Here is a 19,692-nt window from a genome sequence, read left to right on the forward strand (position 1 = left end):
CGAAAAACAAAAGGTCACTTCATCAACAGACATATAGGAAAATAGGGCATCGCAAAGCACACAATATTCCAAGATGTACTCTTCGATAATACTCGCAACGGCGTTCATCGCCTCCACCTTTGCGGCCCCAGCCAACCCCAACCTCAACCTCGCATCAGCACAACCGGGATCGCACTCAGCCGTATCTGACTACTTCAACATGCTGGCAAAGAAGGTTCAGGAGGCTAAGCAGCTGCCGCAAGGTGGACCAGCATGCGATCTTTCATCGGTGCAACTGCCTAGGGTTCCTGGTTGTAAGTCTACCTCACCTTCATGGCGCCTTGCTATATATATGCATGCTCTAGATACAAAAAGAACCCAACCCAGCTGACAAAACTCAACTTTGCTCCCAACAGCAAAAGATCCAATGCCGCTTCCCGGTGCTGGCTACAAGCTCAAGCACGTTGCCCTCGGACGTGGTACGCAGAACTACACCTGCTCGCCCAACAATGCCACTGCCGTCCCCGCTGCGGCCGGTGCCGTGGCCACCCTGTTTGACGCTTCTTGTATCGCCTCGGCCTACCCGGCCCTCCTGACGGAGCTGTCGCGCGTGACTGTCAACTTCAACCTGACTGATCTCAACACGCTCGCGCCCTCGAACCTGCTCATGTCTGGCCACCACTACTTTGCGCCCAACATTACTGTGCCCTACTTCGATCTCGGTGCCCTGGGCAGCTGCATGGCGGCCAAGAACGCAACCGAGCCGGCTCCTGCCGACGCCGGAAAGGGTCAGGGCGGCGAGCCTGCCGTGCCATGGCTCAAGCTCACCGCGAGGGAGGGTGCCACGGGCGATTTGCAAGAGGTCTACAGGGTCGGCACCGCTGGTGGCAGTGCACCGGCGACGTGCAAGGACATGCCTGCCACTTTTGAGGTTCAATACACCGCGCAGTAAGTTCCTTGTCCTTCAATTTTCTGTCTCATACTTGACTGTATCTTCGGTAGCTAATCATGTTGCCTTTGCCTCGAACAGATACTGGTTTTACGCCGGCAAGAAGCCGACACAAGAATGAAACATGTTTGTTCAATCTTGTTTGAGCGTTTGGGTATTTCCACTTACACGAAATACCTAGTTTGATGTTATGTTTTCGTTTCTTCATTTCGTCTCCCCTGTTGATAAGGCGTCGAGGCGGCGCTGTTTTCCTTATCATGTCTTCTCTGATCATGTCGGAGTACTCTTTTTCTGCATCTCACTCGAGATTTACTTTCTCGCTGGCTTAGATCTGAAGGATTCCCCACCGCTATTTAGGCGGCTTAGCTTCATGAGAATATTTAATGCGCTAGTTTTTGAACTTTGGTCATGACCTACCTTGATTACCATTTGGCAACCTCTGATAGGAGTTGATCATCATACCAACGTGAGCAAATGAGTTCTTCCACCGAATTCCGATACTGACAAAGCTATATGATACGATGGATTCCAGAGAATCCCGTTGGTAATTGGCATCATACTTAATTGTCAATAAGTCCAGGCCCAGACGTTAAGCCCATCCGTTATTCTGCCTCTGCAGACTTTGTAAGATCCGAATGAGTCCCAGAAATTGTCTATGGAGGATTTATCTCGCGTATGGGCCTTTGAGGTCATGGGACAGTATTTTAGGTGCAAGGAGACGGGACTCGGACCGTTCAAAACTATCCGCCTTGGCGACCTATGCTTGCTGACGAATGTGGATTTAGCCAAGTTCTGCTATGCATTCTGGGTTACAGTGTCATTGATCTCGGCGTTAATTTAGTACTCTCGCAGGTCAACTACCTAACAAGCGACTTTCTCAGCTTCGGAGAGATGTACAGCATGGGGATGTTTTTTTTTTTTTTTTTTTTTTTTTTTTTTTTTTTTTTTTTCGCAAGCGTAAGCAGGACCAGGAATGTTATTTTCCAGCAAGATTATTAACTCGTTGCGAACATTAACAATCGGATGCCTGCCGGAATCTCCGGCCCATTTTACCAGAGTTTCACAGGCAACCAGCAAGCGATCTTTTCGGGACTAAATGTTTGCCGTCGAGGGCAACCGGCTTACCCGGCCCAGAATTCAACAACGATGCCAAGTAAATGGCCAAAGGCTCCCCCAGCAACCCACCATGTCTTCGATTGGCGGGATATTACTATATCAGGCAGTTTGTATGTCCTGAACGGACGTCGCCGGTCTTGTTGAGGCGACTTTATGTAGCCAGAGGCTTGGCGATCAGGGATTGGATATGCGGTGGTCAGATTTGGGGGCTGGACGATGATGCTATTGGCCGTCAACGTACAGACCATACCATGCTGCCAACATACAAGAGTAGGAGGTACCCCGCGCATAAGTAGTACAAGAGTCTTGGGAGACCTCATCCGCACCTCCCAGGATTCTATTATTCACCCCATATCTTCGTCTCAGCGAGCGCCATGGTTGGAAGAATCTCCCTCGTCGCCTGCCTTGGCCTTGTCGCCGGCTTAAACGCGCATCAGACGACAGACTCGTTCAGAAACGAGGCAAGGGGTGCTGAATCCCAACATCATTCCCGCGATGTTCCTGTGTCTGATCAGTCATACGATTACATTGTCGTCGGTGGGGGGACTTCTGGAATCGTGACGGCGCAGCGGCTGGTCGAGACGGGCAAAACGGTTCTATTACTCGAACGCGGTGGTCCGTCGTACTACTCGGTGTGTCTTCACCCTTGCTCATATTATCCATTCCGTGATTATAGCCTACCTTGACTGGAACGGGAAAAAAGAAGGGGAAGAAAAAAAAACAAGCTAATATTGGGCCCCTTAGACCGGAGGAAGCCCCACGGTGCCGTGGAACGACACCACAACCGCGTACGACATCCCAGGTTACTTTTACGAACTGTTGTTGTCGGGCCTTGGCAGTTTGTGCACCGACGTACCCGAGCTAGCAGGCTGCGTTTTGGGCGGCGGCTCGGCCGTCAACGGGCTACAGTTCATCCGGCCACCCAAGACTGACTTTGAGAACTGGCCCGAGGGTTGGAGATGGGAGGACGGCCTCGACGCTGCGGCGGACCGTGTTTACCAGCGGGAACCCGGCACGACGATGCCTTCTTCGGACGGCAAATTCTACGACAATGCTGTCTACGATGTCATGTCTGAGGAGCTCGCCGACATGGGTTGGTCCAAGGTTGATAGCAACAAGGAGCCTGATAGGAAAACCAAGACCTATGCGCCACCCGCAGTCCAAGTAAGCTTACTTTCCAAATAAGAATCAAGGTACTGAGCTGACAGCAGCGCTACTTTGGTGCAGGTCATCAACGGCCGCCGCTCCGGTCCTGCAATCTCATACTTGCCCCTGGCACAGGGAAAGCCCAACTTCACACTGAAGCTCCGCACCAAGGTGATCCGCGCCGTGCGCACCAACTCAACTGTCACAGGGGTTGAGACTCAGTCCGAGTCAGGCGAGCGGCTCGTCTATCCCGTCACGCCCGGAAGCGGCAAGGTCATCTTTGCAGCGGGCACCATGTCGACGCCGCGGCTGCTGTTCCACAGCGGCATCGGCCCCCGGGACCAGATCGAGATGGCGCGACTGTCCCCGGATAACGTAACCCTGCCGCCCGAGGAGGCATGGATCGAGTCGCCCGTCGGGGTCGTCAGGGACCACACCCTTTATCTTATGGAGTTCGAGGTCAAGGGTGGGCTGGACGCGCTCTCGTTGGCCGATTTTGCGAACCCGTCACAGGAGAACATCGACCTCTTCGCCAAGGGGGCGGGCCCGCTGACGCAGGCCTCCAGGCTCAACACCTTCACGTCGGTCGAGGACGGCACGGGCCACAAGAGGTATTTCGTGACGCACTGGACCTCGGTGGCGGAGAACTCCGTCTTTGGCAGCATGCAGATGACGCATGGGTCGACGTCGACGGGCAGACTCGGGCTGACGGCCGAGGGCAACACGGTCTGGACGCAGAGCCCTTGGCTGCAGACCGAGGGCGACAAGGAGGCCTTGGTGGTGGCCATCGATGAGCTGCTGGCCATGAGCAGGAAGGAAAGCAGCCGGTTGGTTTGGATCGGCTACGGTGGCGAGAATGCGACGGGCGCCGACATCGTCGAGAACGTCGCGGCTCAGAGTGGAGTGCACATGACGGGCACCGCTATCATTGGCACTGACGACGGGAGCAAGGGCGGCAAGGCCGTCGTGGATCTCGACACCAAGGTCTACGGGACAGATAACCTGTTTGTCGTGGATGCCTCGATGCATGCCGACCTGCCCACTGGTAACACGGTGGCCATTGTCATGGTGGCGGCTGAGAGGGCGGTCGAGAAGATCATCGCGCTTGGGTAGGTGGCCAGAATTTGTGGTGGATGGATTCGCTCTGTGTGAATCCTACCTAGGCTAGCCGGGCGTCCAATCCAATATTTTCTGGTATCCTTTTAATTTTGAACAGGTACAAGACCATCTCTATCCATGAGCGTTGGCTATTTTGTCTGCTCATATTTGTCTGGTGCCAGATAATATTGGTTTGTGCTGCCACCTACCCAGAGCAATTGCCTTGTCCCATGTGGTCTAGTTTTCATAGTTAAAAATCGATGTTTATTTATCCTAATAAAGTGCACAGTACACTACAGTGTGTGTTGCACTATATAGACTGTTCGGAAATTGGGCAGGCCAGGACCATGCAAGCCATGCATGTCTGTCAAATTTCAATTCAGGGACCGCAACCACCGTCAGGCGTTTTGATCTTCCCACGTATGCAGTTCGGCCTGCAAAGAGCAGATAGGATAACAAGACTGTTCACTGGAATGAGTACTTGTCTCCCTGCGGAGCCCATGATCAACTAGACATACTCTGACTCGGGTTCAAAAGGGTCCTGTCCTGGGGACGAGCACGCATGGAAGCATCCAAGCGTGCGTTGTCGACCGCGTCGTCACGCTTGTCCCGGCTGGTCAACCTCACCGGTCGGTCTGGATGCCTCAGGCGCTCAAACGTTTGCGAGCGGGTACCGCCGGCTTGGCGGGCAGATGGCGTGCATGGGCGGGGCGAACCTTGGCGTGAACTGCGGGGTAGCTTGAGGGAAACGGCATGGCCAGCGCGAGCGCAAGCTGTGGCAGCTAGAGGGTATTCCAACAGCAACAACACCTCGCCCGTGACCAAGAGATTCTATTCCTCCTACACGTGCTCGAATTCCCGGAGGCCTAATTTCTGTGCGGCCTCATCATCTCAACCTCGAGTCAGCAGTGCACTCTGCCATAAACGGAATTGTACAAGCTTGACCCCAAACTCGGCGATCCTGGCTGTGAACATGTCGGCTCGTGATATCCTCCCGGACAACTTCCGTCCCGTCAATTACGACCTTAAGCTTACCGATCTGGACTTTGACAACTGGTCGTACAACGGAACCGTTGAGTAAGCACCCATGAACACAAAGAGATTTCGACGGCTTATGGTTGTGCAATTACTAAAAAGCCCGCCTCTAAAGGATTTCTGGAGAACTCACCAAGCCAACTACTGAGATTGTGCTCAATGTATTGGAGATCAAGCTCCAAGAGGCTCAACTGGAAATCCAGGTTCGTTTCCTCGATCGCAATTGAAAATGGGAAACGATCATCAACTCATAAAACCAAAACACCCGAGCACAGGGCACCAAGGCAAATGTTAGCCAGAGCACCAAAAACTTCAACTACAATGACAAACAACAACGTGCCACTATCGTCTTCGACGAGGAGATTCCCCCCTCAGCCAAGGCCAGCCTCAAGATCAAATTCTCTGGGCTCATAAACCATGACATGGCTGGGTTCTACCGCAGCATGTACAAGCCTGCGGTTCCCGCAGCTGCCTCGGTTCCCCGAGACGAACAGTTCCACTATATGCTCAGCACCCAGTTCGAGGCCTGCGATGCTCGCCGCGCTTTTCCTTGCTTTGACGAGCCCAACCTCAAGGCCACCTTTGACATTGCCATCGAGATCCCGAGCGATCAGGTTGCCCTGAGCAACATGCCAGTCAAGGAATCCAAGGAAATCGCGCCCGGGAAGACCCTTGTCTCCTTTGATCGTACCCCCGTCATGAGCACTTATCTGGTTGCCTGGGCCGTCGGTGACTTTGAGTACATCGAGGCTTTCACCGAAAGGCGGTACAATGGTAAGCAGCTCCCTGTGCGTGTCTACACCACCCGTGGCCTCATCGAGCAGGGTCGCTGGGCGTTGGAGCACGCGCCCAAGGTTATCGACTACTTCAGCGAGCAGTTCGACATTGACTACCCGCTGCCCAAGTCTGACATTCTTGCTGTGCACGAGTTTACTCACGGTGCCATGGAGAACTGGGGCTTGGTAACATACCGGACCACAGCTGTGCTATTTGACGAGAAGCTATCTGATGTTCGATTCCGCAACCGCGTTGCTTACGTGGTTGCTCACGAATTGGCTCATCAGTGGTTCGGTAACCTTGTGACTATGGACTGGTGAGTGACCGTATTATATAAAAACATCGCAGAATGTGCCCTTATTACATTCTGCTATTGCAAAATGCTGACCATATATCGCTGTTTAGGTGGGACGAGCTTTGGCTCAATGAAGGCTTTGCTACCTGGGCAGGATGGCTTGCTACTGATTGTGAGTAAACAAAGCAGTTTTCTGTGAACAAAAGCACATGGCGCGTACTGACTTCAAGAAAAAAAAAAGACCTCCACCCTGACTGGAATGTTTGGCCGCAATTTGTCAACGAGGGTATGGGTATGGCATTCGAGCTCGACTCCATTCGCGCCTCGCATCCTATTCAGGTCCCCGTTCGCGATGCGCTTGACGTGAATCAGATCTTCGACCATATTTCATACCTCAAAGGATGCAGTGTAATTCGCATGCTGGCATCGCATCTCGGTGTCCGCACCTTCCTCAAGGGTGTTGCCATGTACCTCAAGAAACACCAGTACCACAATGCCAAGACTGAAGCATTATGGTCGGCCTTGAGCGAGGCATCTGGCACTGATGTCAACGCTCTCATGGCACCCTGGATCGAGAAGATCGGGCACCCGGTTCTTACGGTTACAGAGAAGTCCAGTGATGGCGCCATCGGCGTCAAGCAATCGCGATTCCTGTCCACGGGTGACGTCAAGCCCGAGGATGACACGACGACTTGGTGGATTCCCCTCGCCCTATCGGGCAAGGTGGGTACTGCCGAAGGCGAAGTGCAGTCTCTTTCTCTGACAAGCAAGGAGGAGACTATCACCGGTGTCAGCAATGAATTCTACCTGCTCAACTCCAACGCAACCGGGTTTTACCAGGTGAACTACCCAGCAGAGCGCCTGGCAATCTTTGCCAAGCAGCTTAACCGGTTGGGCTCAGCGGACAAGATCCGCATCTGTTCGTCTGCCTCAGACCTTGCGTTTTCCGGATACGCGAAGACTTCGTCTCTACTGTCCTTCCTGGAGGGGTTCAGCAATGAGACGGAATATCTCGTTCTTGCGCAGGCCCTTGATGCAGTTGCCACCCTCAAGTCCGTGTTTGGCGAGGATGAGGAAATTCGCGCTGGTCTGAATTCCTTCTCGTTGAAACTTATCGAGAACCATGTCGGCAAGCTTGGCTTTGACGTACCTGCGAACGACAGTTACACCAACAGCCTCCTACGGAAGAGGATTCTACTGACTGCAGTTACAAGCGGCCACGAGGGGTAAGTATTTACGTGCCGGACGAGACGGATCTTGCCTGGTCCCAGAAATGAGTTCTAACCTCTGCCCCCTACTGTAGTGTTACGGCTGAAGCCAAGAAACGATTCGATGCCTACTTCAAGAATGGAGATAAGTCGGCTGTGCACGCCGATCTGCGCGTTACATGCTACCGAGCAGCCATCCTGAGCGACCCAGCGACGGCTGTGCAGATACTCAAGAAGGAATGTGCGGAAACCAAAGCCGTGGATGGGAGAGAGGTGTGCCTTGGTGCCCTGGGCCATGTTCAGGATGCTGCCATCATCAAGGATGTTCTCCTGCCGTTCCTCTTCGATGTTTCCCCGGATGCCGTGCCGCCGGCCGATGTGCACATTATGGCCGCGGCGCTGTCGGCGAACCGGGTGGGACGCCCACTCTTGTGGGAGCGCCTGCGCGAAGACTGGGAGAACTCGGTGGTCAAGAAGCTTGGAGGTAACCCTATTCTGGTCGACCGTCTGGTCAAGAGCTCGCTGGGCAGATTCACAGATGCCAAGGCCGTCGACGATATTGAGGCCTTCTTCAACAACAAGGACACGTCGGGCTTCAACAGGACTTTGGAAACCGTCAAGGACAAGGTTCGCGGCAGAGCGGCGTACAAAGAAAGAGACGCGCAAGCCTTGAAGCAGTGGTTGAAGGAGAATGGATATTTGAACAAATAGTTGGTGTCCTCAAAGGTTATACTTGGCAGGTGAGGATTGTTAGGCAGCTGTAGCTAAGTTAACGAAGCGCTTGTCTTTACCGCTATGGGCATCCCCAAGATATATATTGTCCCTGTGATTTTTCAATGCGGCCTGATACGAGGTTGCTCCTTGTGTCATTGTCACGTCCCAAAGTCGCTGCCCCGTTTTGTGGAAACATTAACGAATTGTATAGGGATTAGTTAGCTAGCAACCCTTCTCTCTTTCTCTCCCCGGTGATCTCGTCGCCATCAGCCATTAATGTTCATGCTGCCGAAGTGCGCGTGGGTCAAAACAACCTTGTCACCTTCATCATGTTAAAAGCGTATAAGCCCACCATGCCGCCGTTTGGTTGGGGCACGGCGCGCAGCTCTTGCAGCGTGGAGCGCAGCTGTTGGAAGATTTTCTGCTTCGACTCCTCGGACCTTTTGTGCCAGCCACGTGCCGGCTGGTCTCCACGGACCCGGCTCATGACAATGTACTTGCGGCCTTTGTGTACAAAGGCGCAGTGTATTTTAGGGACAGGTATGTTGGTGTGCTGAGCGACAAAGATGATTGTGTGTGCTTCGGCCAGGCTTGTCATGCGCTCAACTTTGAGGAAGAGGCCGCGTTTGCGAAGAAGCCATTGGGATAACTTTTCGTGGCGATCCCCATAGAAAATATGAACTGTTGCATTCATGTACAAGGATAGTAGCTATGCGTTTCCACAGATTGGCATTGGTGGGCTCATCCTCGGGGTGAGAACCAGTCATGGCGGACAGGCCTACCTACTCACGGGTTTCTGGGTGCGATGTTTTATTTGTTTGTCTTTGATTGGGGAAAGCCAATACTTTAGAGAATCTCTAACGGTGTGATCAATTTGTAGGCCAGTCAGAACACGTGACTTCTATATGATCAAGATAAAAAAAACATTACTCTTCTTCATGGCTATGATATATATTAGTAACTCCAACTGACTCATTTTTTTGATTTGCTTTGCCATCGCGTTGTCTGTCAGGATTAATACAAGAAACCGAAAGACTTTTATGTAGGAGGTGGCGGTTGCACGCGTCGGTCGACTTTCAGCAAGTACATCGTCGCAGTTGACAGTTGAGGAGCAACTCGACTCCACGTCAGCAGCCGCTGTCTCAACTTGTCACCAGGGCCCTTCAAACTCGCAGGGGCCAGGTCGGGAGGTTCAATTCAACGTCTCCCTGTCTCCCTGTCTCCCTGTCTCCCCTTTCTTCTTGCTTTGGTTTTTAAGTTTCCAACAAATTATGTGGGCAAGTACATGATTTACTCATAATGCCTAACCCCATCAAATAAGTTGCGTGACAATGCGGAGGGCTTTTTTGAGACACTGCCATCCATGCAAAGTCGTCATTGTGGGGGATCGCGTTTCTCGGATCCCGTTTGGACAGCGCAATCTTTGCAAGGGACCTGACCTGACCTTTACCCAGTTTTGTTTCTTTGCCCTGGGGTGTTTGGGGTGTGGTGTGGCAGCCAAGTCAGTCAGTCAGCCCAGGCCAGTCAACCACAAATCAGTCAGCGGAATGGATCAGTTGCTCCATTAATTCTGCCGTCTTCTTTTTGAGTCTTTTTTCAACATTTACCAAGCAAGCAGCTTTTGCTCCCTGCCCCAACCAGAGTTGTCCCCTTGTCCTCCTTTCACTTTCTCCACGTTCTGCAGTTCCATCCATTTACTCGGGTCTTGCGCCACTCTTTTTTCCCCTTCGTCCATTATTATTTTTTTTTTCTTTCTTGAGGCGAGACGAGGAAAGTCCCCACCCACCCAAGACGAGAGATTTCGTCATCACGCACCGCACCGAACCGGAGTTTATCGTCGATTTCAATCAACAACCTCCGCCGATCACTCGCTCCTCACAGTTTCTACATGACTATACCGCACCACCTACTACCGTAGATCATTATTCGCGTTGCACAAGTTCATCTTTTCTCTTCGTGATAACATAGTCCAGCGGAACGCGACCGCTTGCTGTCAAAGATGAAACGCGCCTCGTTGGAACTCAGCGAACCCATGCGTAACATTGAGGAGTCGATCGGCTCTCCAGACCCCGACTCAGCCACAGATGCCGTCGGTGACAGGTCCCTAGCCATGACCGCAGAAGCCGATGAACACGACGACGAAGACCTCGACACAGTAGACGCTCCTCGCACATACACACCTCCCCCGCACATTGCCGCCCGCTTCTACAGGCCGTCCCAGAACAGGCGTAAGGACTCAGCTGCGTCCTCGCGACGCAACTCCATCTCCTCGGCACACTCGCGCTCTTCCCACGGCTGCAGCCGCCAGGCCGGCCCGCAGAGCAAGCACGTCGCCCAGCACCTCCGCCGCGCCTCGATCCTCGAGGACCGTAAGGCCCGGCTCGCCGACCGCGCCGCGCACGCCGAAAAGGTGCGGCTGCGGGCGGCCATGGCCAAGGCGGCAACCAAGGACACATCCGCAAGCGAGGAGCGCGCACTCGCCGCACAGTTGACGCGCGAACGGAACCTGGCCGAGATCGCCGCCGCGTGCGCAGAGGAGGTCAAGCGGGCCAAGGCCGTGGCCGAGTCGATGAAGGAGAAGCGGGAGCAGGACCTACAGAAGCTCAAGTTGCAGATCGAGGAGCGCATGGCTGAGGCGAGCAGGCGCCGCGAGGAGCTGCGGCGCAACGCCGCCAACAAGTCCTCTTCGGCATCGTCTCCTTCGCGGGCCAGGGGCCAGAGCCAGAGCACGGGTCCCAACAGGAGGGCTGCCAGAGCCTTGCAAGACGTCAAGGAGGAGTCTAAGGAACCAGAACGTCGCATCCTGACGCCCGAAATGGCAGCAGGTCAAATACAGTGGTGGTGGAGGGCGATCATGAGACGCAGGATCGTTTCGCAGTTCCAGGCTCTCGGCCTTACAATCGACGGCGTCCGCGAGGCGACTTTTGAGCACATATCGGCGCTCCTCGGGCAGGACTCGGTGCTGCTAACTACGTCCAAGATCCTCAGGATTTGTGGCTTGCAGGAAGGTGCCGTCGGGTCGGTTAGCGAGATGGCGGCAGTCAGGACCTTCCTGAGCGCGTTCCTCATCCTCGGCCACCCGGCGCAGGTCCTTAGCAACAAGGACGATAAGGGGGAAAAGGAGCAGGTTGGGGCAGCTCTGGCCCACCCCCTGTCTAAAGATGACCTGGCTAACCCTCAGTTGCAGGAGCTCGTCGGGAAAGCGAGGGATCTCTTGATCTGCTTCGAAAACATCCTACCACGGCTCACCTCGACGAACCGGCACATGCCGCCCCCGACGCTGAGCGCCGAGCTCCCAGAGGCGTATGCGTCCTTCTACAACGCTTTCATAGCGTGGAAGGCGCGGGATTCGGGCGCCCTCATCGACGTGATGCTCATGCAGTTTGTTGAGCTCGACGCCATCTGGCAGACGGTCAAGGACAGCACCGATCCGTCCGTGACGGAATCCTATCGTCAAAGCATCCAGGACAATCAGCTCATGCTCCTCGTCAGGATCAAGCGGCTTGCTGGGGCCGAACAGGGCAAGAAAATGGTTTACCAGGCTGTGCGGAAAGCCAGAAAAGCCCGGGCTGAAAGCAAGCCCGTCGGCGACACGAAACCTAGAGAGGCCGATCACACCGTCGAAACTGCCATGGGCGACCTTGGCACGGCCGAAGCGGCAGCTCAGACAGAGGATCCCGCGCCGAGCCCTGTGCCGTCTTCGCCAGCCTCGGGCTTGGGCGAAGTTGTCCAGGTCGAGATTCGCGTGCCGAGGAATCGTCTCCTACCAGACAATCGCGTGCTGACTCACGAGCTGGCGATTGATAAAAACTTTCGTCTCTCTGCCGAGGTGTACAAGGAGCAGCGGGCAGCATTTCTCGCTCCGCTCTTCCAGCAGATGCGGGACACCATGGAAGGCGAGGGACAGCAGGAGCACTTCATCCTGTTATTAGAGGTGGCCAAGGAGATTCGCGGCAAGCTCCAACGCTTTGTACAGCCGGGCAAGTCTATGCATACGTTCATCGGCGAGGTTCTCGACACCGAGGTGGCATACCAGCAGTTTCAGACTGGAAGCTTTTCCTACGAGAAGTTCTTTGCCACCATGGGCCAGCTACTCCCAAAGCTCTGTGCCCCAGTCCGCGACGATGAAGTCAAGGAACTGGTGGAACAGAAGCTTAGAAATGGAAACTACGTCGACCGGCTCGAGGCTCTGATGGGCTTTGTTGACGTCATGTCAAGCGATCATGCCAACTACATGTTGAGCCTTACGGCACCGACGATTCTGCAGCGGTCGGCCGAGTACGAAGCAAAGGCATTCGCAGAAGCTCTTGAGATGAAGCAGCACGATCTATCCGCAGCCAAGGCCGCATGGCGCGCGACAAGGGGTAAGCTTCTTGCCGAGGCAGCCCGTCGGGACCCCGAGGGCATCAATCACCCGGCCTCCAGGCCGACTCCAGACAAGATATATGCGCAGATGCTCGTTGACATCTTCACAAGGCTGGGCCCGCCAGTGGCCCTAGAGGAAATGCCCGAAATGCTAAGGCTGGACCATAACCGGGTTGTGAGGTGCGGAGCGCTGACAAGGCGAATCGTGACGGCGGGTGCGATCCTCCTGCAGTGCAAGAACTTACTGAAGCGTGACGTGCGAATGCCATGGAGAGCCGAGGCCGGAAGGCTCATGACCGTCCTGGAGGCGGCCGACGACAGGAGGCTCAGCAGTGACGGCAGCGAAGATGGCGACCAGACTGTCGTTGTGGATGGCGTCATGGCTGCTCTCGAGGCCGGGCGTTGCATGCCGGAGGCGACCAAGGCGAACCTCAGGGCACTGGTGGCCAAGATTACAGCTGCTAGTCGCGACGTTGTCAGCAGCAGCAGCAGAGGACCGGATCCCACGGAGCCCGTCCTCAGGCTGCTCTTGAATCGACTCCGAGGCCACATCTTTGCGCGCGTGGCGTCAGCATCAGCAAGCGAAAAGGTCCGCACCGCCAGCACCGCGGGCGAGAAGCTTGCCGGCCTGGGCCTGGCCGAGTTTGTCGACAAGGTCAGAGAGATGGTTGACGAGATTGGGCGGGTCGGCACAGTCGACCGTGAGGCGCATTCCGTCTGGTGGGAAGCAGTTGCGGCAGAGGTCGAGAAGGACGATCAAGACGCTACTGCTGCTGCGGCTGCTTCGCCTTCGAGCTCTGCGCAATCACCTGCCAAAGCTTGACGGAATCTGTTCTTGTAGCGACTTTGTTGTTCTTTCCGCGAGATTGATATTTCATGGCGCAGCGTGTTTTTTTTTTTTTTTTTTTTGTTGGGTATACGACGCTATCGAGGGATACAAGGGGGATTTGAGGGTACCGGCGTTTTTTTATTTTTATTTCTATTTTTTCCTCTCATACTTTTGTTTTTTTTTCTGTTCTGGTCTCTTTCAGCGTGCATTATTGCTGTGTTTACTCTTTTTCACATTGACAGGGATATGGACGGGTATGGACACTGTTCTCGGCGTTCATTTGGCTTCAATTTTTTTCTAGTTCGCCGCCTCGGCGAGGTTGGCTTTTCTCTCTTGTTTCTATTTTCTTACTTATCCCATGTGCTATGACTCACTACTCTTTGCGTATCTTGCGGACGTGAGCTTTCTCTATCATCGACTGCGTTGGCTTTCCCCCAAGTTATAGACAGTTTGTGCTTGTGCTTGGATGGCAATCGGCTGTTAGTCGTTCCTTTTCATCGCCGGGGCGGTCCAGTACGGTCGGTCCTAGGGATTGATAAAAGCCAAGTGTTGACGAATACATCGTATAGAACTGGGTGTCTTTTTTTCTTTTCTTTTCTTTTTTTGTTTCCTTGTGCAACTTGTTTCCAATGCCAGTTTGTAGGGTGCTAGCCAAAATCAGAGTCACCTGTCTCCTTGTCATCGGGAGCTGGCTATTTTTGTGACCATGAGGCGGAGGATCCCGATGGCTACACCAGTCCCAATCCTCTGGACGAACGATCGGGGGAAGTCATGAATTCATCGCTGTATGCTGTTGGACGAGGAAATCGTGTGAGAGGAGGAAGAGAATGGGCTACGCGGTTCGGATGATAACAGTAGGTTGTAAGTCGTAGGGCGTTTACCATAATCTGCTAGCAAGTTTTGAGGAGGACAAGACATGAATGAGATCATCTGAAGCGTCCTCCAGGAAGGTCAGTCGTGCAGAGAGGGCCCGGGATGGGGCGGACGGACCAAACCCCTGGGCCGGTTCAGAGATTGCGAGTGGAGGATTCTGGAAAAGGGGGTTGCTGATGATGTGATGATGGCAGCTGGGCCAGGTGGGTAGCAAAAAGACGGGGTGGGTGACGACGCCAACTTTGGAGAAAAGCTGGGGGCGGGGAAGGGGTGGAGTTGGTAGTGGAGAATGTGGTACCCACAGTTCAAGTATCACTCACATATTTAGGATCAGAGGTGCATGAGGAAAAGGGGAGGCTGTACATGAGGAGGAGGAGGAGGAGCAGGATTTGTCGGATGGGAGCAGTATCGAGCATATCAGCTGCGCCAAGCAGGTCACCTTTTGACCTGGGAAGGAAAATTATGAGGGAAAAAAGAGCGCACACACAAGCCGTCGTCAGTAATGTATGTTCTTCACTACCCAAAGGACAGCCATGAGTCGCAGTGATTCGAACTCGGTGGATTTGCCACGGTGACCAGGTCACATGAGCATCCACCTCCACGTCGAGTGGGCACCTCATTAACTACCAGGTAGGTTAGGTACCTACCTAGACAATGTACCGTACCATAATTAAGGCCAATAAGGTACAATTAATTTAAATAAAGACGTGCGCACGCTTTTCTGTTGTCAAGATACGAAAGCATCCTACCATGTAGGTCGTAAAGTCTGGGGCGGGAGAGTATCGACAATGCTGGACTGGACTGGACATGTCCGTTGACAACGGCCCTATATTTTACTATGGTAATTTGTTAGTGGATTTGGTCCAGTGTCTTGATTTTACTTAGCCCGTCGGTATTGATTTCGCATGGCGAATCTGGCTTGGTCCGGTCCTTTGCCTTTGCTTTCTCTGAATCCGCTAACCGAACCGACGGATGTAACAATGCTCACGAAGAATAGACTCGGCTTGGAGAGCAAATAGAGGGGGTGCATTCGGAGTAATTGGCTGCCGGATCGGGTCATTGGAATTGGTAGTGATGGTGGTGGTGTTCTTTTTTATTTGTTCGTTGCCAGTTCTTGTTCATCCTCTCATCAGCAGACATGGCTCTCCTTTCCATTTCCCAAACCCCCCCAGTTATGAGCTCGCAATCAAGGTCAGAGTGCGGAGACTGTGTTTGTGATGGGCGGGGGGAAATATTATACGATGTACTGTAAGCTGCTGTGGAGCTTGGCCCAGATCTTTGTGCGGGGGATTCTGGGGTTGAAGGTTTTAACAAGAAACTAGCAACCTCGCCAGAACTCCACAGAAGGGCCGTTAACAATCACCAGACTTTTATGCTTGGCACTTGGCTTGTCGATGGAGCGAGAAAAACAAGAAGAGGAAAAACAAAAAAAAAAAAAAAAAAAAAAGTGGTCTAGAACTGGACTAAAGTTAGACCTACTAGAGTAGTTCACGAGTAGCAAGCTATTTGGCTTCCATTTCTCGAACAAATCAAGGCTTCCCCGATCAGCCCAGACCTTGTGCTACTCTCTGAAATCAGAGCCATGACATGACATGTACCGTACCTTCTCGTTACTGACTAACTATTTACACCGAGTAACCAAGACCCTGCAGCGGCTTGTTGGAGAAAATTGAACAAAGCAAGGGGCAACTTGCATGCAATTGCAAGCATGGCCGATTCCAATGGCTTGGTCTCGTAGGACCTATCGTCTCACCCCTTGCCTGTTTTCCGTCCCGCAATGTCGCCTTTGGGAAGCACCTAGTTTCCTCAAGCGGCAAGGGGCCATGGGCTGTTTTCTCTCTTGGCTGCTCGGACGGGTTGCCCACCAATGTGGAGTATACATTAGTGGCAGCAGAGTATTGAACGGTCTGGCCGAACACATCGGATGGTTCTCTATGTTATATCAGGCGACCTGCATCCCCATCAAGTCCATCTGTGCGACTTGCCTCGATTCGCTCCTGTCGTCTATTGTGTGTTTATTCTTTTTTTTCCTCTTCTTTCTTCTTGCTGATAGCGAAGCCGCCTGTCTCATCTCGGTCTTGACAACATACACCACTTTAGGGGCGGAAATTATATATCAAGTTACCGACTTTTGTTTTTCTTTTTTTGTTTTTACCTCACTGGCTGTCAACGTCGCAATTCTCCCTCAACCCCATCCCACGCCATCATGTTTACTCGTGAATGGTGGGCCAAGCGCCGGCTCAAGGTGCAAGACGACAAGACGACCAAAGCTGCCGAGTTGACATTGCGGCAGTCCATATTTCCCATCTTCCTCGTCACCATCCTCTTTTTCCTCTGGGGCTTTTCATATGGTCTTCTTGACACCCTGAACAAGCACTTTCAGGAAGTTCTTGAGATTACAAGGGCGAGATCTGCAGGTCTACAGGCTGCTTACTTTGGGTGAGTTTTTTTTTTTTTTTTTTTTCTCCTTTTTTCTTCTTCCCTGTTCGTGTTTCTCTCCCTTCCTCTTGCCTTAGTTAGACACGCGATTTCCCACCCCAACTGCCCACCCCATGTCTCTTCTGGTTCCCATGATTGGTCGTTGGAAGCAACTTCCCGCTCTTAGCTCGAGATTTGCGGGGGAAAAGAGCCCGATGGGTCTGCGGCAGAAACCCAAAAGCCGCCACTAAAGAAGGTCCCGTCATAACTACCGTTGGTTGACGCCATGCATGGCGCGAGCTGACGGTTTGGCCGAGACGAGACCGTTTTGTCTCTTTTTGCCAATTGGTTCGCGTCCATCACATTTATGGGATGGATAGAATCGCACAATTACCGACGAAACCGTCACGAGTTTACCTGCTGACAACGCTGAATCCACTCTGCCTCTTAGTGCCTACCCTCTTGCATCGCTTGGCCACGCAGCATGGATTCTTCGCCACTACAGCTACAAGGCCGTCTTCATCTGGGGTCTTTTCCTCTACGGTATGTCCTCCTTGGAGTCACGTGAACCCTGCATCGAAACACCCAGCGACTTGGGTCAGGTCCCCACGCTAACGCGAAATACACAACCCCAATAGGAGTCGGAGCCCTGCTATGTATCCCCGCCATTCTGGGCCGGTCCTTTGCCGGCTTCTGCATGGGCATCTTTATCATCGGTAACGGCCTCGGCTCGCTCGAGACGGCGGCAAACCCTTTCATCACTGTCTGCGGCCCGCCCCGCTACTCAGAGATGCGCATCAACCTGTCCCAGGCCTTCAACGGAATCGGGACCGTTATCGCCCCCATCATGGGCTCATACGTCTTCTTCCGCGCCCTCGACGACGAGTCTGCCCTGCGCAACGTCCAATGGGTCTATCTCGCCATCGCCTGCTTCGTCTTCTTTCTTGCCGTCATCTTCCTCCTCAGCGACATCCCCGAGATCACCGACGCCGACATGGCTCGTCAGGCAGAGGAGACCCACGCAGGTGAAAGCGATCAGCCGTTCAGGAAGCAGTACCGCCTCTTCCACGCTGCCTTTGCCCAGTTCTGCTACACCGGCGCCCAGGTCGCCGTCGCATCCTTCTTCATCAACTATGCGGTCGAGACCCGTCCTGGCACCGACTCAGCCGTAGGCGCTCAGCTCTTCGCAGGTGGTCAGGCCGCTTTCACCGTAGGGCGCTTTTCTGGAGTTCTCTTTATGCACTTCTTCAAGCCACGCCTTGTCTTTGGCGCCTACCTCGCCTCAGTCTGCATCTTCCTGATACCGGCCATCCTCGTGCGCGGTAACGCTGCCGTTGTCATGCTTTTCATCGTCCTCTTTTTCGAATCCATTTGCTTCCCCACCATCGTCGCCCTGGGAATGCGTGGACTGGGCCGCCATTCAAAGCGCGGTTCCGGACTGATAGTCGGTGGTGTGCTCGGTGGCGCTGTTGTCCCACCCCTGACTGGTGCTGTGGCTGACATGCACAGCACCCCGACCGGCATGGTGGTGCCGTTGGCTTTTATGCTAGCCGCCATTACGTACGCTGTTGCCGTCAACTTCCACCCCTGGTACCGTGACACGGCCGATGCCTTCACTGCTGCGGAGATCGGCATCAAGCCAAGCACCGAGGGCGACGAGGCGCTCGAGAAGGGCGTGATTCATGATCACGAGGAGAAGCGCACGGAGGAGAAGAGGGTCGAGGCCGCTATGGCCAACCCCTTGTGATGAGAATCTGCATGTCCGGTGGTGAAAAAAAGTTTGATGGGCTGCTTTATATCATCAAGATGATTTCTCATTCGTATGCATGTCGGGATATCCGAACTAGAGCTAGTTAAAAGCTATTGTTCCTTGCAGGCGAACGTGGGCCTATAGATATACATACACATTTTACAAGTTGAGATGTAGCTTTTTTGATTGCCCATTGTTGTTTATGTCAATATAGGGCTTATATAGTCCTGAGCTACCCACAATCCGTTCACCACGTACGTTGATCAGGGAAAACGCCAATCATACTTTATAGAGGAAAGAATAAGAAAAATCCGAGAGATAAAAAAAAAAAAAAAAGCATCGTTGCATTGACAACGTTCTATTATATTCACGTGACAATTCACGTAAACTTTCTTCGGTCGACTAGCCCATCACGCCCATTTCATTTGTTTTTTATTTTCTTTTTTTTGGCATTTCAACTGGCCAAAAAGCTTGAACGGGTTTACCCGAACGGCCTGTCAGCACAAGGACCAGCGTCCTAACAACGGTAAAGTGTCGCTTCCGACGGGATCCAACAGGATGCTTTATAGCCGCACAGGCGGCCAAGGAACTGTAATGTTGTGATGAGACGACATTTGGAGAAGTCTGCGCTCGAAGGAGGGTGTGGCTTTATATCGCTTCTTCTTCTTCTTCTTTTTCTTCTTCTTCTTATTCAAATGAGTCGGGTTCGAATAGACAGACGGAAATACGGTTTTCCTTTTTTTTTTCTTTTTTTTTTTTTCTATTGTCTCCCCTTTCTTTCTCTGACGAGAACAGGCACGCGGGGGAAACGGCACAGGTACCGCATCGCCGCTAGAGGCTTTGGGTTGGTTCCGTGGTGGTGGTGCCTCTCGACGGTGCAAATCAGGACAGTTTTTTCGCCGTCCTCGTCAGTGACGGCCACCCCCTCTCTGTCTTTGTGTTTTTACCACCACAATGGGCTTTGGGTTCTCGGGCCTTGCCAGGATATGCCCGTCTCACCTCCGTGGCTTTGTGGGACGTTCTGTAGGTAAAGTCTTTTTGTCTCGCGCCCACGAAACTGGCCTCTTGCCGGCGAGTTAAGATTTCGCGGGGAAGGAGGGAAAAAAAAAAAAAAAAAAAAAAAAAAAAAAAAAAAAAAAA

The 19,692-nt window shown here is 53.1% G+C and overlaps 6 protein-coding genes across 6 annotated transcripts; 5 read left to right on the forward strand and 1 right to left on the reverse strand.

Annotated features, from left to right (window-relative positions):
* Positions 1–73: 73 nt before the first annotated feature.
* On the forward strand, positions 74–1,049 carry PpBr36_07514 (uncharacterized protein; the record flags this gene model as incomplete). Its single annotated transcript, XM_029894651.1, has 3 exons — positions 74–293; positions 396–927; positions 1,010–1,049. The coding sequence occupies 3 exons, from the start codon at positions 74–76 to the stop codon at positions 1,047–1,049; spliced, it is 792 nt and encodes a 263-aa protein (XP_029747936.1).
* A 1,369-nt stretch (positions 1,050–2,418) lies between these two features.
* Positions 2,419–4,303, forward strand: PpBr36_07515 (uncharacterized protein; the record flags this gene model as incomplete). Its single annotated transcript, XM_029894652.1, has 3 exons — positions 2,419–2,676; positions 2,789–3,208; positions 3,272–4,303. 3 exons carry the CDS (start codon positions 2,419–2,421, stop codon positions 4,301–4,303), a joined length of 1,710 nt encoding a protein of 569 aa, XP_029747935.1.
* Positions 4,304–4,850: 547 nt separating this feature from the next.
* PpBr36_07516 (uncharacterized protein) lies at positions 4,851–8,314 on the forward strand (the record flags this gene model as incomplete). Its single annotated transcript, XM_029894653.1, has 6 exons — positions 4,851–5,365; positions 5,439–5,526; positions 5,599–6,416; positions 6,506–6,567; positions 6,637–7,621; positions 7,699–8,314. The coding sequence occupies 6 exons, from the start codon at positions 4,851–4,853 to the stop codon at positions 8,312–8,314; spliced, it is 3,084 nt and encodes a 1,027-aa protein (XP_029747911.1).
* Positions 8,315–8,621: 307 nt separating this feature from the next.
* On the reverse strand, positions 8,622–9,011 carry PpBr36_07517 (uncharacterized protein; the record flags this gene model as incomplete). The annotated part of the gene is made up of 1 exon (XM_029894654.1): positions 8,622–9,011. One exon carries the CDS (start codon positions 9,009–9,011, stop codon positions 8,622–8,624), a length of 390 nt encoding a protein of 129 aa, XP_029747937.1.
* Positions 9,012–10,316: 1,305 nt separating this feature from the next.
* On the forward strand, positions 10,317–13,505 carry PpBr36_07518 (uncharacterized protein; the record flags this gene model as incomplete). Its single annotated transcript, XM_029894655.1, has 1 exon — positions 10,317–13,505. The coding sequence occupies one exon, from the start codon at positions 10,317–10,319 to the stop codon at positions 13,503–13,505; it is 3,189 nt and encodes a 1,062-aa protein (XP_029747934.1).
* A 3,085-nt stretch (positions 13,506–16,590) lies between these two features.
* Positions 16,591–18,549, forward strand: PpBr36_07519 (uncharacterized protein; the record flags this gene model as incomplete). Its single annotated transcript, XM_029894656.1, has 3 exons — positions 16,591–16,823; positions 17,254–17,345; positions 17,441–18,549. 3 exons carry the CDS (start codon positions 16,591–16,593, stop codon positions 18,547–18,549), a joined length of 1,434 nt encoding a protein of 477 aa, XP_029747933.1.
* Positions 18,550–19,692: the final 1,143 nt, after the last annotated feature.

Source organism: Pyricularia pennisetigena, chromosome 1 (assembly GCF_004337985.1).
Source record: "Pyricularia pennisetigena strain Br36 chromosome 1, whole genome shotgun sequence".
In the NCBI taxonomy this organism is placed as follows: Eukaryota; Fungi; Ascomycota; class Sordariomycetes; order Magnaporthales; family Pyriculariaceae; genus Pyricularia; species Pyricularia pennisetigena.